This window comes from Sturnira hondurensis, unplaced genomic scaffold (genome assembly GCF_014824575.4).
Source record: "Sturnira hondurensis isolate 20B ecotype Veracruz unplaced genomic scaffold, ASM1482457v3 Scaffold0022566, whole genome shotgun sequence".
NCBI classification, from domain to species: Eukaryota; Metazoa; Chordata; class Mammalia; order Chiroptera; family Phyllostomidae; genus Sturnira; species Sturnira hondurensis.
In genome coordinates, this window is record NW_028095197.1 from 6,219,619 (window position 1) to 6,243,584 (window position 23,966).

A 23,966-nucleotide genomic window follows, 5' to 3' on the forward strand; every position below is an offset into this window, starting at 1 on the left:
AGTGGGGGGACAACGGTGGCAACCTGTTGCTGACTCTGAAGTATTAATACTCTAACCCTGCCCTTTCGACAAACTCAGTGTTCCTGCTGACCCTCCTTCCCCAAGTCCTACTGGATAGGCTTGCTGATTTGAGTAGAATATGGTGCCAAGAGATCTGAATTCAGGCCCCAGCTCTGCTGCTCATACTGTAAGATCCTGGCCAATCCATGTTACCCTGAATGACTGTTTCTTTTTTCTGTCAAATGAGGACAACAAGCAGCCTGACAGGGTTATTGGAGGATTCTGAATGTGGAGTACTGGTCCATAGGTGAATTATTAAATGTAAGGTCTGCCTATCTGGCCTCCAGGTGGCAGTGACTGCCCAGCTCTGGAGAGCACCTGGTGATCTGGGGCTTTTGTCCAGTCTCAGATCCTTGCTGCTGCTTCTGCCGATATCTTGGGCTTCTCTTGCTGTCGGATCTATTAACAGAGTTTTCCTAACTTTTGTGTATCTTGTTATACTGAAAATGTATGCTCAGTGCTGTGAACAGCCAGCTTGAGCCAATAATTTTATCCTATCTCCATGGGAGAAGTTTTTTTTTAATTTCCTGGTTCAGAGTTGTGCAAGTCACCAAGAAAAAAGTGAGCTGGGCTCATGTTTGCCCATTTGTTTTGCCTGATAGAGATTGTAGGCTGAAATAATACTGATCTCCAGCTGACAACCAAGCCCCTGGGCTGCAGTGTGGAAAGACCAGCCCAGAGATGGCCTGAAACTTTCATATCATGGCTAGCAGGAAAGATAGATGTTGAACACGTAATTGCAGTAGACCAAGTGCAAGGTGATGTGATGGCATGTGACAGGGGTTGGCATGATCAACTCTTTAAGACATAAAGGCTGAAGAGAAGCTGACTGGCTGAAGATTTTTCCCTGTATTGATCCTTCTGATTTCACCCTTGTCTAGTGGGAGATCTATGATGCCTATGTAGAGGAACTTGAAAAGCAGGAAAAGACCAAAGAGAAGGAGAAGACAAAGACACCAGTGACTAAAAAAATGGGAAAGATGGCCATGAGGAAGATGACATCTATGGAGTCCCAGGTTTGGTGAGGGTTACCATGGCTCTGTCACGGAGGATGACTGAATTAGACCTTGGTCCCTGGGTAGACATAAGCCTGGCTATCTGGGCTTCACAGACACACAAAGGGTTCGGGGCTCAAGTTGGAGTATGAATAGTTCTTTCCTTCTGGGAAAATGTGAGAAGAGCTACAACTGCCTCTGGAATTCCACACCTCCCCCAAATTTTATTTAAGTCTGGAGGCTAGCAGACATTGAGTATTGCTGGGTTAGTAGGCAAGAGAAGACAGGAATGATATTGAAAGCCTGATGTACACCCTGAAAGAGCTGGGGAGTCTTCTCAGGGTGGGGTGGGGTGTGAGAATAGGGCCCGCCCTCCATAGACAGGGGCTCGTGGGGTTTGGGAGAGTGATTTGTTCTTTAGCCCTTGGGTTTACTTGAACTCAATTTTTTAGGTGAGTCTTGAGGGCCAAAAGCCAAGTCAGAGCTAATCACAGGTGGCAGCAAATCCAGGCCAATGAGTGTGACCACTCTTTGATGGATTTACTATGAGGAACCACCTAGGAGTTGTTATAGAGGTCATGGTTAGGGGGTTCAATGTGGATGTAGCCACATAGCTTTGGCCACAATCGTAGAAGTTAAGTGAGACGTCACAGCAGGGAGGTTCACCACAGGGAGATGTTGAAGGGCCACGTCTGTCCCTTCAGTAGAGAGAAAGCTGGGTCAGGAGCCAGAATATCAGTATGGAAATCAGGATGAGTTTGACCTGCAATAGGGTGGGAAGAAAGAGGTCCCTAGGAAGCCAGGGTCTGGGTTCAGCACCTTGGAGAGCTCCCAAAAAGCTCTTAGGAAAGTGGTTCTGCTCTACCCTAGAATAGAAGCCAAATGGGCTAAAGAAGTTTTGCTTCCTTTAACTGAGGTATGCTAGCTTCCACTCAAATGTGATTTTATCACATCCCTGATAAAATCACATGTTAGGGCCAGTTTAAGGATTCCTTGCCTTGGCATAATAGATACTGCCCCAATTCTGTTTTCTTTTTCTTTTCCACCTGGGTTCAAGTTCTTTTTTTTTTAAACTATATTTTATTGTTTATAATATTACAGTTTTCCCAATTCCACCCCCCTTATCTTGCTTCCACCCTGCACCACCCAATCCTCTAGCATCCCCCACTTAGTTCATGTCCAAGGATTGTAATATAAGTTCTTTGAGTTCTCTATTTCCTATTCCATTTTTTATCTCTCCCTGTCTATTTAATGCCTACTAATTATGCTTCTTCTTCCTTGTACCTTTTCCCCCCTATTCCTCATTTCCTTTTCCCCACTGAAAACCCTCCATGTGATGTCCATTTCTCTGATTCTGTTCCTGTTCTAATTGTTTGCTTAGCTTTTGTTTTTGTTGTTTTTCTCTTTTTAGGTTCATTTGTTGATAGTTGTTTGTTGTCATTTTACTGTTTGTATTTTTATCTTGTTTTTCTTAGATAAGTCCCTTGAACATTTCATGTAATAAGGCCTTAGTGATGATGAACTCCTTGAACTTGACCTTATCTAGGAAGCATTTTAGCTGCCCTTCCATTTTAAATGATAGCTTTGCTGGGTAGAGTAATCTTGGATGTAGGTCCTTGCCTTTCATGACCTCAAGAAGTATGTGATCATACTTCTTTCCAGCCCCTTCTTGCCTGCAAGGTTTCTTTTAAGAAATCACTGATAGCCTTATGGATACTCCTTTGTAGATAACTCTTTCTTTTCCTCTTGCTGCTTTTAAGATCTTCTTTTTGTCTTTAATCTTGGGTAACTTAATGATGATGTGTCTTGGTGTGTTCCTCTTTGGGTCCAACTTATTTGGGACTCTCTGGGCTTCCTGGAAGTCTATTTCCTTCACCAGATTGGGGAAGTTTTCCTTTCATTATTTGTTCAAATAAGTTTTCCATTTCTTGCTGTTGTTCTTCTTCTGGCACCCCTATGATTCAAATATTGGAATGTTTCAAGTTGTCCCAGGGTTTCAAAAGTCTCTCTTCATTTTTTTGAATTCTTGTTTCTTCATTTTGTTCTGGTTGGATGTTTATTTCTTCCTTTTGTTCCAAATCATTGATTTGAGTCCTGGTTTCCTTCCTGTCACTGTTGGTTCCCTGAATATTTTGCTTTATTTCATTTAGGATATCTTTCATTTGTTCTTTCATTTATTGACCAAGCTCAATCAGTTCTGTGAGCATTTTGATTACCAGGGCTTTAAATTCTCCACCAGATAGGTTGGCTATCTCCTGATCGCTTAGCTCTCTTTCTGAAGTTTTGCTCTGTTCTTTCATTTCGGCCCTATTTCTTTGTTCAGGGCCCCTGTTAAGTGGTAAGGGGGCGGGGCCTTAGGTATTCACCAGGGCAGCGCAACCCTCTGCGCTGTGCTGCAGCGCTGCCTGTGGGGGAGGGGCCAGAGAGGGAACAATGCAGCTCCCCTGCTCTTCTCTAGCCCACTTTCCAACGAACTCTCCTGTGAGACTGGGAGTTTCTCCCACTGCGGCATAGTCTGCAGCCAGCTCTGAGTCTCAGTTTCCCCTAAGTCAGCCCTACCCACGCAGCCTGCAGACTCTCCACAGCCAATCTTGCTCACAAGGTCTGCTGCCTCTCCTCCGGTTCTCTCCACCACCGTACCTTCTCCTCATTCTGTTTGACTGTTTCTTTAATTCCGTGGTTGTTGGAGTTCCATGAAGTTTGATTTTCTGGCACTTTTGGTTGTTTGTTGATTTTAGATTGGTTGTTATCCTCCTTTTGGTTATGCGAGGAAGGGAAGGGTTTCTGCCTATGCCTCCATCTTGGCCAGAACTCCCCTCTGTCAATTCGGTTTCACTTAATCATAGACCAAGCTTTTGGTGGTCATGACCATACTGGGTATTGGAGCCCCAGAGTGATAGATGAAGTCCCTGTACTGCATGTTGCCCTGTCCAGACCCTTGACTTTTGCTGCACCATTTCCTTAGAGGTTAGGGGCTTCACGGGGGCTGTTGACCTGGGTCAGGATTCACTTGAAGGTCTATCAGGAGTTTGGCTATGGGCTCTGTGCTGAGACCATGGTTACAGAAACCTTACTGGAAGGTGGTCAGATTGAAGAGGAAGTGGCTGTCTGTGTGGGGCTGAGAGTGTGGGCCGTAGAGTCCACAGACTTGAGTTTTTACATCCTGGCTTTGCTACTTATTAGCTGGGTTTTTCTAAAACATGTTTCCTCATCTGTAAAGACATCCTAATATACCTACTTTGCCAGATTACCATGGCAACCCAAGATAATATATACACAGCCCCTAACACAGTATTTTCTTGGTGTTGATTGGTAGGCGGTGCCGTACCACAGCTGATGGAGCTGGGAGGGTTCACTTGCAGAAGTGCTAACTCAGGGGATGAGTCCCTGTCCCCTACATCAGAGGAGCTATTACTAGACATAAAATTCTCTGTGGCCAGAGGACAGAGTTAAGACCGTGGATAAAAGACCCAGGGAGGCAGGTTTCAGTAAATAGGCTGTCCGACCACAGAAGATGCTGCCTGACACAGGGAGGTCATTTGCCAGGAAGCTGTGGAGGGGGAAGAATTACTGCTTTGAGCCAGGTAGTAGCAGCAGTAGCTGGAACTGGGTGAACTCTAAGGGTTATGATTGTAAGATTCCAGGAAATGTCTTTGGTCACTTTTCTGAGATAAACCTGGAGTTAGTTTGAGACCTGACAAAAGGCTCGCAAAGGGCAGTCCCCCATATGTGACTTTATAAGCCCCCATCACACTGGTCTGCGTGTTTCCTCTGACACAACCACCACCATCACCAACTGGGTACCAAGTTAACGACACGGTGTGTGTTATTACATTTATTCCTACAATGGCCCTATGGCGCTGGTGGTATTATCCATCCCCACTGTATTACAAATACTCTAAGACTCAGAGAAGTAAGCAGCTTGCCCAAAGTTGCCACCTGGCTTCTAATCCGTGGAATGGGATGGGAATGCAGGTCTGGGCGGCTCCAGAACCCATTCTCTTAAAAACCACTTTCTGACATTGCCGCTCCTAGGAAATCTCACCCTTGAGAGCCATAAGCCTGGCTCTCTGGAGCCTCCTTGGATGGAGGTCCACTCAGCTGGTTCACTCCTGCCACCCGCCCTAAACTTGTGGGCTTTTCTTGCCAGCCCCTAACTTTATGCTCCTCTAATAACCTGCTAAGTGGTTCATGTTGTGGATTTATCGAATTTTACAGAATGATGATCTTGTTGGTTTTTTTTGTTCAAACTGAGTCATTTTTCTTTCTTTTTTTTAAAGATTTTATTTATTTATGTATCTTTAGAGGGGAAGAAGAGAGGGAGAGAAACATCTATGTATGGTTGCCTTTCGTGCGTCCCCTGCTGGGAGTTAGCCTGCAAGGAACCAGCCTGCAACCCAGGCATGTGCCCTGACTGGGAATCGAACCTCGATCGTCTGGTTCGCAGGCCCGCGCTCAATCCACTGAGCTACGCCAGCTAGGGCTGAGTCATTTTTCTCTGACATGAAACTTCCTGCTTTCTCTTTGGTCTGGCCAGTATGCAGGGCCCTGGTTGGGAGCCAGTTCTGCCCAATACTCCCTATGTATGAGCAGGTCTCTCCTTCTCTGTCTTCTTCAACTTTTAACTAAATCTCTGAAGCCCTTAGTGGGACTCTTTGTTATTGCCTGTGCTGGTGAAATCTCAGGTTCCCACCTAAGAAGCCTCCTACCTGCCCTTGTCTGCTTTCCGCTCTGGTACCCTTCCTGTCTTTAATGCCCTGTCTTGTGCTCCAAGACATGCCTTTTCCAGAATAAGTCCATAATGAAAGAACATAAATCAGGCTCTGCCCAGGAGCTATGCATGGCAGTGTAGACTCCTTGTGGTACTTGTGAGCTAGGCATTCCCAGTAGCATGTGATGGGGTGAGCTGGGCCTGGAGGCATGAAGAGGTACCTTTACAGAATTCCCTGGGGCGGATGGTGTCAGAGAAGCATTGCTGAACCAATTACAGGGCCAGGCCGTAGCTTGGGACGTGGTCTTTCATGTGCTGGCTTACAAGAGAACCTCTGTACCTCTGCAGAGTGATGATATCACCAAAGTGACGCAGGCTGCTAAAATTGTGGAGAGGATGGTCAACCAGAACACATATGATGATGTTGCTCAGGGTAAGATCTGAAGTTCTGGCAACTACTATTATTACATTAAACTACTATTATTACATTAAAAATCCCTTATACAAATCAGTATTCGAGTGTCCCATGTAGGTCCCATAGGTGCAAGGGGAGAACAAAAAAATGCCTCCTTCCTCTGGATATCACTATGGAGACAACCATTAACAATGGCATAAGAAGAAATGTGTGTAGTAATGAGACCTGACAATGGTGCCGCAAAAAAAAAAAAAGAAAGAAAGAAAAGAAAAGAAATATCTGCACATTAGTGAACCAATGCCATCTTCCAAGAATCCTGGAGGCAGGCAGAGCTGAGATGATTAACCCTACTTCATTCATGAGGAAGCTCAGGCCAAGGCCCACCTGGCTAGTGAATGGCAGAGAGTATCCAAAACTTGAGGTCTTGAGCTTCCTAATTCTGTGCTCTGTTCTCTACTCTGTCCTGCTTGGGGACCATATAAATGCTAGGATGCAGACAGAAACTTCTCTGGAGATCCTAGAGAATGGAGGAAGGGAAATGAGGGGTGAGTGGCAGCAGTCAAGGAAGGCTTCAGGGAGGGTTGAGCTCGATGCCAAGGGATAAGCAGAGTTTGAGTAGGAGATTAGCAGGAGGATGGGTGTTCTGGGCAGGGGACAGCATGAGCAATGACCTGGTGGTGAAAATGAACTCCAGTGGACTGTAGGGACAAGTGGCAGCAGACTCAGTGACCCAAACAGGGGCTTTATTGGAAAATGATAAGAGTTCAGTCTGGAGAGGTGGTTGAAGCCAGTTAAAGGAGGGACTTTGAATGTCACATGGGAGATCTGAGCTTTCTCTGAAGACAGATCAAAGACACTATCCGGGCTGGAACACAGCCCAGTGAGAGCAGGAATGGAGGAGAATGTGACTGGGTGGGATGCCGAGACAGGGGTGAAAGTGAGTTTCTGGTGTGCGGTGGAGTGGGCCTCACCACACCTTGCCCAGACTGTGTCAGGGGGACGGAGAAAAGGAGCAGTCATTATAACGAGAAACAAGTGCCAGCATTCCCCGGGAATGGCCTATGTACCAGGCATTATGCCATGCTATTTACATGTCATTTTATTTAATCCTGACAGCCACAATCTCAGGTAAACACCATTATTTTTCCCATTTCATAGGTGAGAAATTCAGGCTGTGTTATTGCTACTTGTTCAAAACCACAGCTACCGTGAGGTGTGAGTGGTGCAATCAGGACTCAAACACAGGCCCCTTGGACCCATAGCCTGAGCACTTGAGCACGAGCTTGCAGAGCCACTGAGCTGGAAGAGGCATTTCAAATAAACATTCAATAGGTCTATGCTGGTGATTAATTAGTGATGAGGTGAAGAAAAAGATTGATTCGGAAACACTTAAATCCTGGGGGCCTGGGAAATTCTTTGACAGAGCCAAGAAAACGAAATCCTTCCCAGGGCATGAACAGTACATTCCCAAGTGGCTTGTATTTCCCTAAGAGGTTGTGCATTTATTTGGAGCAGCTGCGTCCCCAGAGTTGGCAGCTCCTCGCTGCTGGCTGGTCTCCTCTGCTGACAGCCTAGGGCTCTTCTTGGTGACTTGATGTTCATTGCTCACCCACGGAACATAGAGACTGGGGCTGCCAAGACCAGAAGCCTAAACAAGCCCCCTTGTTATCATTCAGGCTGGAAAACGACCTTGAGTGCTTCTCAAAGCTGTCAAAGTACACAGCAGCTCTGAATGAATTTGTCACTCACACAGCTTGGCTTCCTGAAACCCAGCCTCTGCAACCAGCCCCCCAAAGGGTGGCAAACATGATTAATATCCATGGAGAAATTGGCCTTGGTGAACCCTTTTCATTTATAAGAACACAGTCACATAAAAATTCATTGAACTTTGATTTTTTTAAAATTGCATACTCTCTTCCCTCTGGGAAAGTGTAATCATGAAGGAGAAGTGAAAACAGAGAATTGTTGCCAATTAGTCTCTCTGAAACGTGGCACTTTCAAAGACAGCCGAGCTCACAGACCTCTGATGTGATTAAGGCTCATGCCTCTGACCTCTCTAAATTTTTTTTGTTCTAAGACATTTTTTGAGGTTTGAATGTGGTCCCACAGTCTCCAGGTGTGGACATTGTAAGAGAGGTTGGGGCCATGCCTGGACATGTCCTTCACCACGTGGGATGAAAGGATTCAAGGATTCATTTTCTCATAGATCACCCTTGGTTGGGAAGAAGACTGAGAGTCACTGACTTCCGCTGGTTGATTTCCTTGCATTCTTTGAGTAGTCATTGGTTGTTTGCTCTGTGGCTGGCCCTGTGCTAGACACTGTGGGTCCAGAGATGACTAGCACGTGCTTCCTGCTCCCTGGAAGCTGTCTGGTGGGGGAAGCAGGCAAAGGATGGAGGCAACACAGTGTGGCAGACGTTTCAGTACAGGAGAGGCACAGGGCTGGAATGGAGGAAGAAATGAACTGTCCTCAAGAATGTGAAGTCCTCATGGAGGAGGAGCAATTTGATGTGGATCTGGAGCGAGTAGAAATTTGCCAGGAAGACAGAGGAGTAGGACACTTTAGAGGGTGTGTGAACAGCTGGCCAAAATGACATGGAAGTAGTGGCCTGGAGCCTTGGTTTGACAAGGGAGCCCCTGTGCAGGGGGAGCCATGGAGGGGTTCTCAGTGGGGTCGGGGAGGGGTATGGTGAGGTGATTTATTTGTTCTCACTCTGGGAGCTCTGTAGGACATGGGCTGGAAGAGGAGTTACTGGAGTAGGGAGGCCAGTTGGGAAAATAGTGTGATGATCCAGGTGATGGCTGTTGGGCCCTGAACCTGGGAAGAGGCTAAGAGTTGGGAGAGAAGTGAATGGGTTGAAAAGATGATTGGAAGGAAAATATAAGATGATGGAGAGAGATGAGTCAAGTGTTACCCAGGTTCTGGCTTAGACAAGTAGCAGCAGGATGGATGGGGCTTCCACCTAAGTTAGAGGAAATGGGAGGGGGGATAATTTAGAGCAGGAGATGAGCTTGAGTTCAGAGACCCCATGCAGGATCCAGGCAGTTTCACTTTAGTGGGGCTGGGCAATGGCTGTGAAGATGAGCAGACCTGAGATTTTATCTGTGTAGACATGGCTGCTTTATTGTAATTTACCTCCAACAACAATGATGACAGTAATAATAACATGTAGAGAGAGCTGCTTATGTGCCTGGTATTTTTCTCTCTATTTTACATACGTTAACTCTTGATCCTCACAAGAGTCGTTTGAGATGAAATACAGAAAGGTTAATTGTGTTGGCCAGGAGGTACAGACAGAAGGTGGCAGACATGGATTAGCCATAAAGTGGCAGTCCCGGGGCTGACAACCTGTGTATGTTTAAGATTTTAAGTACTATGAGGATGCTGCTGACGAATACCGGGACCAGGAGGGTACGCTGCTGCCTCTCTGGAAGTTCCAAAACGACAAAGCCAAGCGCCTGGCTGTCACCGCCCTCTGCTGGTGAGTATAGGCATTGACTCAAACCTAGAGACCCTGAGTGCCTGCTGTTGCCAAGCCCTAAGCAGGGCACTTCTACAGGACTTAACCGCCTTGAGGGTGACATGGAGTATTATGAGAAAAAATGAGATGGGGATTCTTAGAGGACTGTAGGATAAGCCTGTGTTTCTAAGCTCAACAGATGTCTGCGGTGTAGATAGGCACCAGTGTTCATGGGAAGTCTCAAGTCCATGGGCGAGCCATGTCCATTTCCTGGGCCAATGGGTTCATATTTCTTTTACAGGAATCCAAAATACAATGATCTGTTTGCAGTGGGACATGGCTCCTGTAAGTAATCTGGCAATTTATTTTTTTGCTCACTTAACCAGCAAACACTAAGTGTCTATTCAGTGCAGAGTTCTTGGCCATGTGTGAAAGATACAGGGATGACTGACTAGGATGCAGCCACTGCCCTTGGGGCTCACAGCCGATTGTCAGGAGACCAACAATCACACCAGCAACTAGTGCTGCTGGGTGAAGAAATATGCCAAAATGAGCCTTGAAGGGGTTATTATGGAGAAGAAGGAAGGGGAGGTCACCTCTGGCAGAGAGACCAGCATAGCAAAGGTCTGGAGGCACAAGAGATATGGCAGGAAATTAAGTTGCTGAGGGGCCAGGGTCAGCCCCCGCCCCAGGGCTTGGTAAGCCGTTACAAGAGGTGTGGCCCTTGTCCTAAGGACAGTCTTCTGACCTTCTCCTAAGGGGGAACTACTGAAGGAGTTGGCGAAGGACAGGGACACGACCAGTGGAGGTGGAATTGCAGGCAAGAGACTGGATTTGGAAGGCCAGTTAGGAGACTGGTGCAGGCATCCCAAGGAGGAATGCTAAGGAGGCTCTGACCCATGACTATGGAGTGAGGGTGGAGAAGTGGGTTTGAGAAGCATGAGAAGATAGAGTGGGCCATACCTGGGGAAGGACGGGATGGTGGGGGCCGAGGAGGGCGGTGTTCCTGACCAGGCGCTGAGGCAGGCGGGGTGGGGCAAGTGCATCACTTGGCCCCTGAGCCCTGGGAGACAACTGTTATCCAGGGCACTGCCGCCCATTCTCTCCCACTGCAGCAGGAGACAGCACTGTGGTAACTGTGTGCCAGTGTGCTTTCCCTTCATGTTTCTGGGTCCCTACAGAAGCCCCCTACCTCCTTGCCGAGCTGGACGTTCCCCCTTCCTAACAGGAGAGGGCCTCACACTTCGCATTAGCCGCAGCTCCCTAGGCTAACAGCTTGTTCTCTAGCTGGGAGGATCAGCTTCTGCAAACAGGAAAACCTCTCCGTGCTCCAAGCTGCTGCTGGCTGGCAGGCTTACAAACTCCCGGTCTCTGCCCCTCAGACCGCCTGTCTGCCCGTTCTTTGACCAGGATGGAGAGTCAGTGGAGCGGGAGGGCAAGGAGGAATTGGTGTTTGTCATTCCTCTCAGGGAGGAGATCTTGGAGCTGCTCCCAGTCTCGTGGTCTGGGCTGCCTTTGAGGATGCCCTAAATGCCCGCTTTGTGTCCCCAATCCTGAAGGTGGGCTGCTGCCAAACTGGAAGCACCCTCCCCCTCTGGCAGGGAACTAGCGCGTTCCTCCCCCTCTGTTGCAGCTACTGGGCCTGGAACAGGGCCTGGGGGTGGGCAGGCCCTCCCAGGAGTGGGTGTGGACATGAATGGGTATGAGGCTGCTCTCAGCCCAGGCTCTCTGTCCAGGCCTGAGGTGGGGTGTGGGGAGCTCCCCAGCAGGTGGGAGGAGAAACTGCTTAGACTCTAGCCCCATCTTCCTCCTACAGAGGGCCAGAATTAGGGTTGGCTGATTGGAGTCATGTAGAGACTGTCCAGGGAGGCAGCCTTTGCCAGGACCAATGGGGAAGAGTAACTCGCCCTCAGGAATAGATGACCTCAAGTCCAACAGGCCTAGCAGCCTCCTTTGGACAGGCACTTGCCTAGTGAGGGTCTTTTTGTCCTTTGTCCATCCTTTCAGCCGTATCTACATTCCTGAGAGGTGCCAGCCAGGGGCAAATCTTCTGGCAGAAGGGTCACTTTTTAGTGGTATGACCTAGGTCCAGAAGCCTTTCTGAGCCTTGATTTCCTCATTGGCGACAGGGAGAGGCTGTGAGGCACACTTATTTTTAAAAGCAGGGGGGTGGTACAAATGTGCCCTCTGAGTTGGACAATCACTGTTAATTTGGCTATCGGTCCTTCTTGTAGCTTTCCTATAGGACCTCAGGGGACAGAAGGCTATGGGGGCAGAGGGGCATCAGACGAGGCCCCTACCTACTGTTTTAGAAAGCAGTGCCTTGTGGCAGTGGTGGCATTTGCTGTTGATGTCACTGACATGGGAGTTGCTGACCGGCTTTCAGACAGCCATCTCCTCCCCAGAGCCCTGCCTACCTCGGTATGTCGCTGCAGGGGCTGGAGCAGAGCCCAGCAGGGCTGGGACTCAAAAGGGCCCCTGCATTCACTCCTGAGGTTGCCTCTGGGAGTCCTATGCTCTTGAGTGCCCAGGTGCCTCCCTGGAAAAAGAACAGAAAAGCTGAGGCAGGCCAGAGGCACTCCAGTTACTGGCCAGGGTTATTCTGAGGAGCAGCCGCTCACCAGCATCCATCACACTGTCCTTGGAAGCTCTCAGCTGCCAGCCTTCCATCATCAGACTTTGCTTCATGGGAACAAACACTGAAGTGAGCATTTGGGTTTGCTGTTCAGTTTGACCCTGGTAAGCTCAGCCCAGACCTCTCCTTTTGCCTGGAATTCCCATAAGTTTATTTTCTGACACAGCCAAATAAGACTTTGGTAGGGGTAGCTATGTACCCTAGGGAGTTTGGAGGCCCAAAACCCCCATTTTGGGGACAGGGACAGGCAGGTTGCCTAGAGCCAGGCCAGGAGCAACCTGGTGGGAAAAGGGGAGTCCAGGCCATTGCCTGCAGCAGCACAGAAGCATTCACAACTGCCCCCACCTCTGCCTCCCAGGTTGCATGCAGGGCAACCTGGGTGCCCTCTGGGGCCAGGCTCCATGTTCCTAGCAGAGCAGAGAAAGAGGCCATCAGTAGGCGAAAGCAGATGGAGGAACCTTGGAGGGCAGAGGTAGCTGGTCCAGGAAAAGGGGCAAAGCTGGATTGCATTTATGTCGGCCTGCTGCACTGATGGGGTCCTTTCCAGCCCATTAGCCAGTTCATGGCATGGGAAAGGGGACTCCTTATGGTCTGTCAGGCAGGGATGGTGAAACAGATCTTGGAAACTCTGTGTGGTCCTGCCTGGCTATCACACAGGAGATCAGGAGGAAGCTTCCCAGCTGTCTCCTAGCCCAGCATCCCTTGGGCGCTGCACCATCAAAAGGAGCCAAGGTCAGGCCCTGGGGCCCAGCACTAAACCCATTCCTGCTCGCTCACACCACATCCTGGCCTGTTCCTGAGCCTGCCCAGGCCACAGATACACTTGTAGGGATTTAAATCTTTCCTGATCATTTATTTGTCAGCTTCACTAATTAAGCAGTGTTAATTTCATTTACTGAAAATGGAAATTCATCTACCTCATTTCTCCCGGTTCATCCTCCACACACAAAATCCATCACTCGTCGGCTGCAGGCTGTGTGAAATTTACAGGACTAATTATGTTGTCAAGTCTCTTTGTAAATACAGTCCATAAAGGCCACTGTGCTCGCTGGGTTGTAGTGCAAGGGCAGTCTCGTTGTTAGTTTAATTACTGGTTAGTTATTTAGGTTCTCAAATGTTTGCCTCATTTTCCCTAAATCAAATTAAATGTCCCACTTGATGTAGTCTGTCTCCAAGGCGTTGCCCTTAACTTCCCACACCACTTAAATATGAATTCTAATTGGATGACAGTACTTGGAAAAGCCAGCTTCCTAGGTGGCCGAGCCCCGCCTGGCACCATGGCCTCTGGGCCATGCTGAAGGTTTGGAACCCTGTAGCACTGATACCCTTTCTTGGGGCAGCCTTGGGGTGGTCCCCTGCTATGGGGGACTGTAAGAATTTTAATCCAAGGGGTATTTCTGTTCCTAGAGTCCAAGGTGGTAGGGCTGGGGTGTGGGAAACTGAGGAAGAATTTCACTGTGGTCATCAGAAGTACTGGGGATCATTGCATCCATCCCCCTGACTTCTAGAGGGACCGCTTCCAAACCACCCCAGGAAAAGGTGCCATCTATGGGGGCATCTCCCTCTGACACCTAAGGTGAGGTTTGAGTCAAGCTTCCCTGAAAGCCTACAGAATTAGTGTCCTATTCTCATTATAACAAATGACCACAAACAAAATGGCTTAAAACAATACAGATTTATTATCTTACAGTTCTGGAGGTCATGAGTCTAAAATGAATTTCACTGAACAAGAATCAGGGATTGTCTGGGCTTCATTCCTTTTGGAGGCTCTAGGGGAACATCCATCTCCTCGCCTCTCCTTGCTTCTAGAGGTTGCCCGCATTCCATGGCTGTGGCTCCCTTCCAGCTAGCAATTGCATCATTCTGACATTTGCTTCTGTTGTTACATCTCCTTCTCTGACTCTCCAATCTCCTTCTTTCCCTTATAAGAACCCTCGTGTTACATTGGGTCCAGCCAGATAATCCAGGATAATCTCCCCATCTCAAGGTCTCTAAATTAATCACATCCATGAAATCCCTTTTGCTGTGCAAAGTAACATATTTATGGGTTCTGGGGATTAGGACATGGATATCTTTGGGGGGGGCATTATTCAACCCACCACAGCCCCCTTCCATGCACCTCTTGTATGACTTAATAAAGGGAGTCATTAAACAGCTGCTGCCTCAGAGTCAGCCCTGGACCGGACTAATTTGGGATGCCACAGTGAGAAAGGAGGGGGCCTGCTGTCCTGGGTTGGCGTGGTGTCCTTGTCTTGGCAGCTTGTCATCCACTTCCCCTTTCCCACTGACCTGGCTTTAGCCTGATGCCCGAACATACCTTCTGCCTGCCTTGCCCTCCCTGAATCCTGAGCAGGAGCCCAGGCTTCTCCTGGCAGCCAGAACTCTCTGGAGTGGCCTCCCACGATCTAGAGCTGTTACTTGCAGGGCAGGGGTAGAGCTGGGGGTGTTGAGGGCCCCACTAGTGATTGCTACTTGAAGAAAACATTCATCCATGCTCCTCACTGGGCACCGCTCTGCCTGGGCCCTAGCAGAGGGAACTGAGGGCAGTGAGAGGTCTAAGGTAGAATTAAAGTACCCCTCCCCGGAGACCATGGCTTTCTGAGAGCTGCCAGATCAGGCTCTAGGAGGTGGTTGATTCTTCTCTTCCAAATTTTGTGGATCACTGAAGATCAAGTCAGAGAGGCCTTAGAGATTATCCAGCAGAGCAGGGTTAGCAGGAGGCAACCCTCCCACCCAAGAGGGCAAGCCTACTGGGCCATTCTTATTCCTTCCTTTGGTAGAAGGCAAAGTGAAAGACCTGCTCTTCTGTAATAATGAGATACACACAGAGGAGCTCCTCAAGGTGGGGGTGGCGGGAGAAGCTGAACAATCTGGAAGGCTTCTTGGAGGAGGGTAAAAGTACAAAGTGGAGGAGACCTAAGGCCAGGCCAGCAGCACTTTTCCTGTCTCAGGGTCACAGACCAGGTTCTCTTTCTCTCATTGCCTTCCTTCCCTCTCTGCCTCTTCTTCTCACTTTTTTCCTTCCTCTATTCCTCCTTCTCTTCTGCCTAGCCACACGTACTAAAATCCTGTTGCCTGGAGGAAACTAGAGTACTTCTTTGGCACTAGACTTCAGTCTCTGCCTCTTTAAAAAAAATTATCGAGTTTATTGAATAGGTCTCAAGTGTGCAATTCTATAATACATGATCTCTATATTGTATTGTGTGTTCACCACCCAAGTCTCTGCCTCTTGATACAACAGAGTGTATCAAGGTTCGATTCAGGACAAAGTGCCCCAGGGCCCAGGGCCCCAGGCTCTGTAGCCTTGAGCCTACTGGAGTTCTAGCCCTCACTGGGAAGTGAAGCACTGCAGGTGACCTCGATGCCAGTGTTATAGTGGGACTGCTGGTGACCCAGCTGGTGGCATCATACCGGGAATGTTGGGGGGCTGGGCGATGGTGTCAGTAGGACTGCTTGGAGCCTGAACAACGATATCACATGGGGGCCACCGGTGGTCTGAGTAGTGACGCCGTTTTAGGACTTTTAGAGGACAAGGTGATAATATACTGGGACGGTGGGAGGTTTGAGCTGTGATGTCACATGTTGTTTACTTGGAGAGTGGGACAGTGAGGTCTCATAGGGCCCACTGGAGTCAGAGATGAGATTATTATAGAATAAGCCATGGAGAGGAAGCCCCAGTTAAGTGAGGGTTTCCTTTGCCTTCCTGGTGTAGTTTGGCAGCTAGAGCTCTGAATTGGAATTCAGGAAACACACGGTCTAGCCATGATTAGAAACGGTGATCGTTATCACAAGACGGCTCATCTGGTTACAAGTAACAGAGACCACTAGTGCCAGGTTAGGAAAGGGAGGCTCACTGTCAGGATGCATGTAGCTGGGGAACTAAGGCAGGATCTGAGGCCTCAGTATGACCGGTTGCTCAGTGTGTCCCTCTCTCATGAAATCGATGCTTCTCTCTGCCAGAAGTTTCCTCTTACCCTGTTTGACCACCCTGTCCCTTACACATTCTCTCTGTCTTTGCCAGTCACCACCACTCTGTTAGGTCTTGTGCCTCATGGAGGTCTTTTTACCTCCATGTAAAAACCAGATTAGTGCCATTATTCTGAGCAGGCTAACTTCAGCCATAAACAGGATATTGGGTGTGATGAACACCATGTGAAGGGTCTGATACACCTGGGGACACCATTTCCCCCCATCTGCAAAATTAGGGGGCCGTAAGGCCAGCTCCTAGTCCCAGTAAATGGGTCAGAGATGTCCTTACTACAGGTACGAAGCCAACTTACGGTTTCTTACCCTCCTTTCATGGTTTCACTGGTCAGGAAGACTCTGCATGTCTGCAGGGGCAGGCAGTGCTTGCAGTTTGTCCAGAGCAAGTAGGTCATCACTGCTGTCCCCCAAGGGACCAGGTCCTGTGACAGCAAGTGTGAAGGTCATGCCCATTTTGTCCCATCTGGGTCCTCAACCCGAGCATCAGTCACCCACCTACCCACCCTTTCGTTCACTTACCTGCATGCCTACCCACGCACCCTCTGTCAGTCTTGCCAGCATCAAGGGCAGATTGGACATTAAGGACATCAGCAGCTCTCTCTGGCTGGGTGGTTAACAGTGTGATTCTTAGCAAGCACTTGCCTCACTCCGCTGCAGGCTCTGGCTCATGAGCGCAAGCTCCTGTCTTGGGTGGAGGGTCTCTGTCCCTGCCAGGGTCCAGCTTAGGGGGAAGCTCTGACCAAGTGCTCAGGATTTGTGTGATGAACAAAAGGAGCTACAAGTGACTGTCACACTGCCAACTTCAAGCCTTCATGATCTGAGTGGGAAAGAGACTACCGTCAGCCAGCTGCAGATCTCTCCCTTATAAAGTCAGCCCTTAGGGCCTACTCTGGAGTCCTTCGAAGGAGGTGCTGCCAGCCCTCCTCCCCACCCCGACCACAAGGCCAACTCCCTACTAGCTTTGAGGTATCACCAGGCTTGGAGCAACCCAATTTAGCTCCAGGGGTCCCAGAAGCACCCCACGTGCTCCTCTTTACAAGAGGCTCACTATCACCAGGACAGAAGCATTTTCTTTCCTGACCACTATCTGGGGGAGAGGGCCCTCTTCTCAGCAAAAGGCTGCCTTAGCATAGGGCCATCAAGATGGAGGGTGACTCCGGCCTTTTACCTGTTCAGTTCTAGCTCCTCTGAGCTTTGAAAGGTCCCCGGCTTGTGGCAGGAGTGCTAGACGTAAGGGCTTGGAACTGGATTCTGTTCAGTGACTGCATTATCAGGGTGGGCACTGAATGTGCAGAGAATGAAAGAAAGACTGGGAGGTACACCCTTGACATGGGACAGGCAGGGAGGAGAAACCCTGCCAGCTGGTTCATGGTTGATCACCAAAACCGTACCCAGGCCAGGAGGATGGCACAGGGGTCTTCGGAAGCCTGACTAGCTGTCCTGTGACTTCTTGGATTCTGGGAGCATGCCTAGACTTAGGGTTCAGGCTGCAACTGGGGATTGTGGGTCAGCGGGTATAGGGAAATGCCCAGAGGTAGCTAGTTTGGGACTTCTGTAGACAATTCCATGTTAGCCCAAGCTGAACCCCTGTCCTTGGCTGAGGGGCTGGGAGGCACATGGGCATTATGAAGGCATATGAGGATAGCAACTTGTCCCTGGTCCAAGCATCTGAACCCTCTCTGAGGATACTGCTCCTTCCTAAGCTCATGCACATTCTTCATGTAGCCACTTTTTGAGTCTGCATACCTCAGGGAGGGCTTTATTCACCCCAGGGAGAATAAGGAGAATGATGGTCAGTCCCTCGGATAAGCCTGGACACCTTTACCGGTTGTCGGATCCTCCCATGAAAGGATAGGCCAAGTTTTCTGATCCCATTTCATAGAGAAGAAGAAGCTTAGAGAGGAAGCTCACAGTCTCTGGCAGAGGCGGAGCAGGGCAGGGCTTGTGCATCCATTGGAGCAGGGGGCACAGGGGGCTTCCTGGCAGGGCAGCTGGGTTTCCCAACCACTGAGGCCCTTCTTCCCTGGGGCAGATGACTTCATGAAGCAGAGCCGAGGCATGCTGCTGCTCTACAGCATGAAGAACCCCAGCTTCCCTGAATACATCTTCAGCAGTGACAGCGGCATCATGTGTCTCGACATACATGTGGACCACCCGTATCTGGTGGTGGTGGGCCACTATGACGGCAATGTGGCCATTTACAACCTCAAGAGGCCCCACTCGCAGCCCGGCTTCCGCAGCTCAGCCAAGTCTGGCAAGCACACAGACCCTGTATGGCAGGTCAGCCTCGAACCAGGAGGGGAGGTGTGGGTATGGATGAGTAGTGTATGGACTTGGGCACCACTGGAGAAGGGGTTTTGGGGAGGAAAGGGCCACAAGCAGGGGGGTCGGGATCACAGGTACCAGCATAGAAGCCAAGGAGCTGGATGTGAGAAGGGGCAGAGAAGGGCAAAAGGTGAGAATCCAGAGGTAAGGGGGCAGCAGTAGGAGCTGGGTCTGCTGCCCCAAAACTCCATCAAACGGCCCATCTGTCTGATGAGGTTCTCTTAGATGTGGTGATTAGTGACCCAGAGCTGTGGCTAGCTGCCTCCACGGCCTGACAGGCCTCTTCTGAGTATGTCAAGGGCTCCAGTCTCCTGTCTGTGGGCTTCCTCAACTCCCCACAAGGCTCTCCTCTGCCATCTGGGCTAGACTTGGGGGAACTTGCAGACAGGTGTGGTTGCTGCCCATTTTCTGCCCTCTGAGTGGGACTGTAGGCCTGGCTGGCAAGGTCTGACCCTGAAGCTTCTTTGTAGCATCGCTCTTTCCCAGACAGACATAGAATGGGACCGTTACCTGGACATCGGGTTTAGATTTCACCCTATCTTCCATCTTACTACACTGGGAGTGCATTTCATTTCATGGTTTCACTCTCAGTGGCACTGGCTTTGCAGGCCCTTCCTCACTATGTTCCAAAGGTCCCTTTCTTCTGAGTCTGTGTATCCTTACCTCATGGGTGGGTCTGAGAGAATCTCACGATAGATTTTTGCCTCAAGGCCTCTGGGCTCATCAGACAGCTGTCTCCTCATCTTCTTTGCCCCCTGCCCTGACACAGTCTGCACCCATCTCTTCTGGCCCTGAGGCCCCTCAGGCAGGTGGACACTGGCCCCAAGTGCTGGCTCTCAGCTCTCAGAGAGGCCTGAGCAGAGAGAGGACTCTCCAGGCACAGGGCACGTGGTACTCTTTCAGCTTCATCCTTTACCCAGAGCAAAGGCAGAGGGAGGAAATACCCAACCCATGAGATACCCTCCCCACTACTCTCCACCGAAGCGGGGGCCAGAGCTCATAGCCTAGGAGTTCTCTCTGCTGAAAAGCACCCTTCCCAGTTCATTGCCTCCATCCACAGATGTCTTCAGGGATTGTAAAGCCCAGGGAGAAGAGAAAAGAGCCATTCTGACAGGCCTGAACTAGAATCAGCCCTTAACCTCTGCTCTCAGAGAGTCCAGGGCTAAGCATGGAGCATCTCCCGTTGGCCTGACTACCCTCCTCAAGCCCAGGAAAAGGCAAGAGGCCAAGGCTACCACCCTGCTCCCACTCTGCAGTGTTCTCTAAATCGAATAGCAGGTTGGGAAAAGAAATGGGGCATGCAGAGGCCACACTGTCCCTCTCACTAGGCAGGTGCCAGGAGACTGGAACCCATCTGGAGATGGGTGGCCTTCTGCTCTCCCACCATCCTGTCAGGAAAACAGAGCTGTTGCCTTTGCAGAACCGAAGACTCAGAGTTCTTGGCTGAAATCATGGCTTGGGACATGGGAGGGGCTTGCCTGCCTGTCTCTCACTCATTTACTCACTTCCTGTTCCCTCCTTTCCCATATTTCCTGCCCCCCTCTTCCTCATTCATCCATTTGGTAACTCCTCCCTGTTTGCTCCTCTGGGAGCTGAGGATGCCTAAGGGCTTGGGCTCTGGAGTTCCTTGTGGGGAGATGACCACAGCCACGGTGGAGCTCGGCCAGGCAGTATGCTGTGGGCTACAGAGGGCTCATGGGGTCACTGAGGAGGGGCACTCAGATTGTCTGGGGTGGGGAGCAGGGCCCAGAGGGCCAGGGAGGTCTTTCTAGAGGAAGCAATACTTGAGCTGAATTGCGAGGGATGAGAAGGTATCAGATAAAGAAGGATACAGAGGGGTCCCGGCCGCAGCGACAGGGGCATCAAGCAGAGTGGCCTGCTGAGAAACAGCACATCATTGGGAGCTCAGTGTGAGAGATGGGGAGAGGGAGCAGGGCCTGGGAAAAGCACAGGCACCCAGTCCCGAGTGTGCTTCTCTGGGGTGGAGGAAGCTTGGACTCTGTAGGTTGTGGCTTCAAGTGAAGCGTTCGAAGGAAGCCTGACGTGTCAAAAAGATGAGAGTGGAGTTGTGCTGGAGCATCAGTGTCCTGCTTGTTTGAGGGTCCCTTGTTATCACTCCTTCTGTCCCCTGAGGTACTTTCCCCAGGCTCCTAAGATTTTCCCCTGGCATAGTTTGAAAATCACTGCCCAGCCATCAGAGGGTCTGGGACAGAGGAGTAACACAGTCATGTTTGTGTTTTGAGAGTGTCATGTTCCTCTGGCTGCCGCGTGAGAAACCTTGAAGCCTGAGCTAGGGCAGAGGCAGTGGAGAGAGGGGGGAGAAGATAGGGTCCAGAGCTGTTGAAGCAGTAAAACCAACAGAGGGAAACAACTGATTTCATATGGAAAAAGGAAGAATTGGTGATGCTTCCTGGGACTCTGATTTGGGGCACCCAGTAGGGCATCCACGGAAGTGGGAAACGCAGAAGAGGAACAGGTTTGGCCGGAGGCTGATAGCGGATGCCAGCAGAGATGTCCTATGAGCAGTTGGAGGAGCTTGAAGGAGCACCAGGCCGGTAGATGAGATATAAGAGACAGCAGCAGAGTCTAGGTCCTTCTCAAAGAGACAGTGTCTCAGGGGGACTAAGGAGATTCTTTTGGATCCAAAGTGCCAAGCTGCGGTGGGTAGATTTTGTTCTGTTGGCAGCAGGGAGCTATGGAAGGTTTTGGAGCCAGGGAGCAAATTCTGTTCAAAGAGGACCGAGTTCCTGTCTCATGACACAGGCTGCTTCCCGGGGAGCCTGCCTGAGTAGCCCCACCCTGTTCAGGCCCCACCATGAAGCCTCAACCAGCAACACTTCGCTGGATGTGTGTGTGTGTGTGTGTGTTCTGTGCCACACCGGGAGGTGGCAAGAAAGACCCGTGAGCACAAACTGGGGTTGAGCAGGTCTGCTCCAATCAGATGAGGCAGAAGAGAAAGAATCTGTTGGGCAGCCTTCATCCCTTCCCTCCCTCCTGCAACCTGGGCATTATTATTCATTCTCCTAACCCCACTTACCACGTGCACGCCCACACACTTTATTTCTACCCTCCCACCTCTACCCCAGGAGCATGTGTGTGACTTGCACGCACACACATACACACTGACTTGCAGATGCACACACCACCCCCCATTGGGCATCAGGCTGCTAACTGGGGTGTGAAATACAATTTCCATGCATGCTGGTGGCTGCTCATTAAACACTTCCCTTAGCAGTTCCCCAGCGCCTCTTACAGCCTGGCCTTTGACACCCCTGTCCCCTCCCCCCTTTAAAGGGACTACCTTTACACAGAAGGGGAAGCGGTCTCAGCATCGGGGCCAGTTCTGACTCGTGTCTCTCAGGCTCTGTGGTGGTCTAGGCCCCCTCGGTGAAAGCAGCTCTGATTCAGCGGGCCTGGGTGGTCGCTGGGGAGGGGCCACCCTTTCCTTCTTCCCTGCTTTCAACAGTCATGGTGACAGCTGTGATTACAGGCAGTGGCACTGGGTTTCTGTCCTCCCTCACTGGGCCCCTGCCTGTGACGGGAAGGGACCGTAGTCCTAGCATGGAAATCTGGTGGGAGCAGGAGGATGGAGCGCTCCAGGCACCCAGCCCCTCCCCAGCTCTCTGGGGCATGCTTGGCCCGGCCTCCACATCTGGCAACAGAAATTTGAGCCTCGAGCGTGTCATCTTCATAAGACAACAGCTCTGTCTCTAAAACACTTTCCCATATGTTTGCGCCTGGCCCTAGGAAGATGGGTGGGGCAGGATTATTAACCCCAATTTGTAGATGGAGAAACGCAATCTGAGATTTGAGAGGAAAATCCTGGGAGCAGGAACTAGTGGTAAAGTGAAGGTGGGAACAGAGGAAAGGTTGCTTAGGAAAAGGCTAAGCTTGGAAGAGGAGACTGGGGAGGGAGTGAGCGGGGAAAAGCCAGCTGCAGAACATGTGTACCCCAGTTCCTACGGTGATAGTGATAATGAGGACATTAGCTAACATTTATTGAACACTTAATGTATGCAGTGTTCTGACCTACGGGCTTCCCATTTATTATCTCATTTTTTTCTTACAACAAACCTGTGCTCTTATGGTTCCTGTTCTATGAATGAGGAAACTAGTTGATGGGCCCTGTCCTTTCCAGACCCCATCTATGTAAAGATGCTGAACCCAACCCAGGGAGGAGTCGGGCATCTCCACTGACAAGCCAGTGGATTAGGGCAGTGACCTGACTTGGAACTGTTGTCCCAGGATAGTCAGGGCCAGAGGGATAGGAGAGACAGAGTTGAATAGAAGGAGGGAGAGAGGGAGGGAGTGGGGGATGGAGGGAGGGAGAGAGGAAGGGTCAGTGAAGGGACTCTGGGAAATGGGCTTCCAGAACGTGCTTCTGAACCTCAGATGGGTTCTGGAGGGAGCCGTGCTCAGCTTACAGGCCTAATGCAACACACAGCCGAGTCCTGGAGCTCACAGTTTGGGATGTTTCAGGTCAAGTGGCAGAAGGATGACATGGACAACAACCTTAACTTCTTCTCTGTGTCATCTGATGGCAGGATCGTGTCTTGGACGCTCGTGAAGGTGCCTGTTTCCCACAAAGGGTCATGCAGGGGTGGATGGGGAGCTGGGGAGGCTGAAGGGAAAAGGGACCCCCCAAACCCTGCTGATTCAGCCCAGTCCATGTGCCCTCCCCATCCCCTCTGTGACTGCAGAGCGAGCTGGTTCACACAGATATCATCAAGCTGAAGGTGGAAGGCAGCACCACGGAAGGTCTAGAGGGGCTACAGCTGCACACAGTGGGTAGGAGCCTCAGCTCACTCTCATCCAGGCCTTGCTAGGCACTCAGGCCTCACGAGGGTCAGAGATGGTGGCCCTCCCCAGTGCTGAGTATTCCCTCCTCCACTTGTGCTGGGCCCAGGGCTGGAGGTAATGGGAAAGCCTGGCCCTGGCTGCCTAGGCTTTGGCCCTTTGCAGACCCTCTGTGTTCATGCAGGTTCCATGCCTGTTTGCAGACCCTGTTCCTGTTTATGCAGATCAAGTGCTGTTATGCAGATCCAATCCTGTTTATGTAGATCAGGCCCCTGTTTACCCAGATTCTGTCTCTGTGTACTCAATCCCTACCTTGTTTATGCAGACTACATCTCTGTTTGCACAGACCACATCCCTGTTTGTAGACCCTGTCCCTGTTTACCCTGACCCTGACCCTGTTAAACTCAATCCCAGCCTTGTTTACCCAGGCCCCCATTCCTGTCTGCAGAAGCCCTGGCCGTTTGTAGAGTCCCACTTGCCTGGGACCAGCAGCAGGCTGGAGGGCTGGTTTCTGTTTGCTTGGCTGGCTACACAGCCTTCTCAGGGGCTGGGCTCAGGCTATCCCCCAGGGCCTGCTATAGAG

The 23,966-nt window shown here is 50.4% G+C and overlaps 1 protein-coding gene across 2 annotated transcripts in view; it reads left to right on the forward strand.

The window, feature by feature from the left end:
- Positions 1–23,966, forward strand: part of DNAI1 (dynein axonemal intermediate chain 1) — a 60,777-nt gene that overhangs the window by 29,026 nt on the left and 7,785 nt on the right. For both annotated transcript variants that reach the window (XM_037036035.1, XM_037036036.1), the window contains 7 exons: positions 942–1,076; positions 6,115–6,199; positions 9,546–9,663; positions 9,944–9,987; positions 18,294–18,541; positions 23,066–23,155; positions 23,287–23,374. In XM_037036035.1, the coding sequence (XP_036891930.1) occupies positions 942–1,076; positions 6,115–6,199; positions 9,546–9,663; positions 9,944–9,987; positions 18,294–18,541; positions 23,066–23,155; positions 23,287–23,374 (808 nt within the window). The remainder of the gene's footprint in view (positions 1–941; positions 1,077–6,114; positions 6,200–9,545; positions 9,664–9,943; positions 9,988–18,293; positions 18,542–23,065; positions 23,156–23,286; positions 23,375–23,966) is intronic.